The sequence below is a fragment of the Dryas octopetala genome, chromosome 3 (assembly GCF_963921425.1).
Source record: "Dryas octopetala chromosome 3, drDryOcto1.1, whole genome shotgun sequence".
Lineage (NCBI taxonomy): Eukaryota > Viridiplantae > Streptophyta > Magnoliopsida > Rosales > Rosaceae > Dryas > Dryas octopetala.
In genome coordinates this window covers 5,203,908-5,208,111 of record NC_141368.1, presented here as the reverse complement: position 1 = coordinate 5,208,111, position 4,204 = coordinate 5,203,908, and the positions used below count along the sequence as shown (strand labels likewise).

Sequence of the window (4,204 nt, the reverse complement as noted above, 5' to 3'; positions counted from 1 at the left end):
CGTTTGTCTTCAGTACGAACTTCATCAGACGTCCATGGCCACCGAAGCTCCCGGCTATTATACGACCCGATTTATCGTCTCCCTTCCAACCCGACAACCCGCTTGCTCTCCTCCGAATCGGAAGGTCCTCTATCCGCTCCAAACCGGTCAGTCCAACCCGAAATTCACTGTTTATATCTTAATTTGTTTTAGCTTTCGTTGTTGATTTGAGAGGAAGAAAGTAGCTGTTAACTGTAATTGAACTCTAGTAATTGATTGCTTGTTCATTTCGTTTTAGAATAGCAGAATCCGTTCTTTTGGAATTTTGATTTGTAGTTGTATCCAAAACCCTAGAAGGGTTTTGATGAACTCCTTAAATTACAGGAGAGTTTAATAGCTATACACTGAATTTGCATGCTGATATTGATTCTATGTCAGTCTTAGCTTTTAGGGTTTAATTCTTTTGGAGGGTTATTAATGGCTAGGTAATTATGCGCTGGCTTTGCCTAAATATTGGGATTTTTTTCCTATCCATTTTGTTAATTAATGCCTTAATGCTTCTTTTTTTGTGCGACATGACTAGACCATTGAAGATTGCAAGTGTTGCAGCCATGAGTGATGCAATTGATTTAACCGGGGACGGAGGTGTCCTCAAGAAAATTGTAAGGCATGCAAAACCAGATGCAATTGCTCCGACCCAAGACCTTCCTCTCGTTGATGGTATAGACTATAGTGTTTGTAGCTTATGTTTATTTGTTATTGGTGTAGTGACAAGTGACTACATTTTCTTATTAATTTTGGTAAAAATAGCCTCGGAATCTTGTCTTTACTTGGCCATGATCAAATGCTTTGTGTTGGGCAGTTCATTATGAAGGCACCCTTGAGGAAACTGGAGAAGTCTTTGATACGACGCATGAAGATAATACAGTTTTCTCATTTGAAGTGGGGAAGGGCTCTGTAATCAAGGCTTGGGATATTGCACTGAGGACCATGAAGGTTGAAATATGCTTCTCTTCAAGCAAATTTTAGAACTTTAGGAGTTTTCCTCTTACACATTTTCTCTTTGTTGGTTTCACCAGGTTGGGGAGATTGCTAAAATCACTTGCAAGCCAGAATACGCTTATGGCAGTGCAGGCTCTCCACCAGATATCCCACCAGAGTAATTTCATTGTCCTATTTTCCTATCAAAATTTGTCTTAAGGAACTCAACGAAACAACTAGTAGCTTTGTGAACTTAAAAATACATTTATCCAGTCTTTTGGCAAAATTAGTTCAATAAACCAAGTACAAACCGACATATCTGTTAGATAGATGTGGGATTTCCAGACACATGTCGGAAGAAAAGTACATAAAACTTGGGTGGTGAGACTCCTCTAGGATGAGTCTTCATACACATGCCAGTTTGTGCATTAACCACTTGGTTTATGATGCATCAAAGTGTTCATGAAATCTACATCAGTTTGCTTTGTCAATCATCTTTGTTTCAGAAATGGTGTCTCTCCATAGTTTCTTTGGAATTAATGCATAGTACATTACACATATATCCTGCAGTGCAACCCTTATATTCGAGGTGGAGTTAGTTGCCTGCAATCCGCGGAAGGGAGTAAGCTTGGGTAGTGCTTCAGAGGAAAGGGCTAGGCTAGAGTAAGTTCTATACTTTCATCTTTTCCATGACTTATATTCTGGAGATACTTAGCAAGTCTTATTGTCATCATTATTCTTTTTGTTGGTTTGGTTGAAATCTACCAACTTTCAAAAAACAGTATATGATGGTTTACGTTGCACTTATTGGAACTTGCATCAGAGAACTGAAGAAGCAGAGGGAGGTTGCTGCTACGGCCAAAGAGGAAGACAAGAAGAGGAGAGAAGAGGCCAAAGCTGCTGCTGCTGCTCGTGTTCAAGCCAAGTTAGATGCCAAGAAGGGTCAAGGAAAGGGAAAAGGCAAAGGAAAATAGGGACTTGATCACATGACCCTTAATAATTGAGTAGATACAATAAATGGTTTTTAGTCATGAGTTAGATAGAACTGAAATCTTCGTGCAATGCCATAGTATGTATGACTTCGAGGTACTGTATTTCATATCCATGTTTCAATTTAGTATTTACTTTGCCTCTTACTAGATGCGTCTCTCTCTAATATAATAATTTGTAATCCATCAATGCGACGACAACATTTTTGTATACAAAATAAAATCGTGTACAAAAATTCGTCCATCTCCGTAATAAACATAAACAACTTATAAATATTGCCAAGAATCAGTACCTAGGGTGTCTATTGCTGCTTTAGGAGTATGATAAGTTTCATATCCAAACTTATAAATATTGTCTCCAGTAGTTCTATCAACTTTGTTACCGACTTTGAAATATTCCCAACCAGAAAATCCAATATTAATAACGTACTTTGTAATCTTTAGACTTAGGATCATAGCCAAATCCCAAAGCATCTCTGAACACATAATCAAAAATTTCGTTTGGGGGATGTGCGGAACGCGGTGGGTATGGCGGGCAGGGAAGAAGTTTGAATTCCTCAATAGCTGGATTCCATAAAAACACGTCCATAGAAATGTCTAGTTGTAGAAGTGTAGAACTAGACAAATGATCCCATCACAATGGCCTTGAAAAGAAAAGAAATGTGGACTTATATGAAGAGGAAATTTGGTGTCCCCTACACCAGAAAGAGAAAGAAAGCTATGCTCATGACCATAGTCATTATCATTGCAAAAATTAAGCAATGAGAATGAAGTTTTTTTTTTTTTTTTTGGGACATTGAATGGGAATACAGATTCAGCGCCGTGAAAATGGTTGGTATCGTCAAGTAACCGCGTGAACAAGACATAAGTAGAGAGATTATTGTGCATGGAATTGGTCCATTGGAGAGGTGCTTGGCTACAAACCTGGGATTGCTCAGAGACACACTTAGAGACACACTTGAATCGCATCAGAGCTTTGGGAGGCAGACTTGAAAGGATTTGCCCTCAACATGTCTGGTCCAAATTTGCAGTACATTGTCATTGCTCTACTATATATATATATGTATATATATATTTCAACCTCTCCCTTTTCGCCTTCTACCTCTTCTATTTATATATATCGATCTATTACACACACAAGCAAAAAAACAGCACTCAGGGTTAGATTCCGCAGTTAAATTAACCGGATTCTACTCCTATTTTCAATATTCCACAAAATTGCTACATACACAAAAGTTTAAGAAAGAACAAAATTGACCCTAGGACCTTAGGCTTGCTCTGTACAACATAGAATAAAAGTTTGTATTTATAGGAGTGCAACCCTTGTTTACATAAGGAATTTTAATTATATTACAAAGCAATAAGGAAAAAGAAGAGGCTATCAGTTTCAACTTTCAAGGAATCCTAAACCCTATTAATTAACCGGTCTTGGACTCTTTGTCATGGGCTTTCAGAGGTTAGTTAAGGCTTAATGGGCTTATCCTTTCTTGGGCCTAATGGGCTTATTCCAGTTTTTAGTTAATCAAATGTTGCATTCATTTGGGCAAAAAAAAAACATGTTGATAAGTTGATAACAACAATTAAAATTAAAATATTTAACAACCCAAAGAACATACTCCCAATAACTATACAAACACTTTGTTCGATCAAGAGATTTAAGTTTTAACTCATGTGGAAGGGAAAAGGGAAAAGGGTCAAGGAAAGGGAAAAGGCAAGGAAAATAGGGACTTGATCTCATGACCCTTAATAATAATTGAGTAGATACACAATAAATGAGTTTAATCATGAGTTGGATAGAACTGAGATCTTCATGCAATGCCGTAGTATGATTGACTTCGAGTTTAGTATTTCATATCCATGTTTGAATTTAGTATTTACTTTGCCCCTTGATTCATCTCTTGTGCGTTTTATTCTTTTGTCTGGAACAAAGTTTACATGATAATTTATCATGGCTGGATGACATAAACTTTAGGCCTCCAATTGGCATCAATTTCGATTTTGAGCCAAATAAATTCAAAAGTTACTGATTTGACATCTTAAATGAAATCTGAAATTGGATTACAGTAAAAAGTATTTAGAAATTTTGAAACCCTAATTCAAATTTCAAAATAATATGAATTTGCAAATCAGCCTCGGCCAAAATGTGAATGAATCACCGAAAAGTGGCCAGCACCGTCATCTGGATATATGCTCATTTCTCTATACCCAGAAATTTTCATTGCAAATGAAGGTCAGATAAGACCAAAATCAAAGAA

General features: G+C 37.0%; 1 protein-coding gene across 1 annotated transcript; it reads left to right on the top strand.

The window, feature by feature from the left end:
• On the top strand, window positions 1-2,096 carry LOC147289983 (FKBP-like peptidyl-prolyl cis-trans isomerase family protein). The gene is made up of 6 exons (XM_086237095.1): window positions 1-146; window positions 563-699; window positions 842-975; window positions 1,059-1,138; window positions 1,531-1,623; window positions 1,784-2,096. Exons 2-6 carry the CDS (start codon window positions 591-593, stop codon window positions 1,932-1,934), a joined length of 567 nt encoding a protein of 188 aa, XP_086093221.1. The 5' UTR covers window positions 1-146; window positions 563-590; the 3' UTR covers window positions 1,935-2,096.
• Window positions 2,097-4,204: the final 2,108 nt, after the last annotated feature.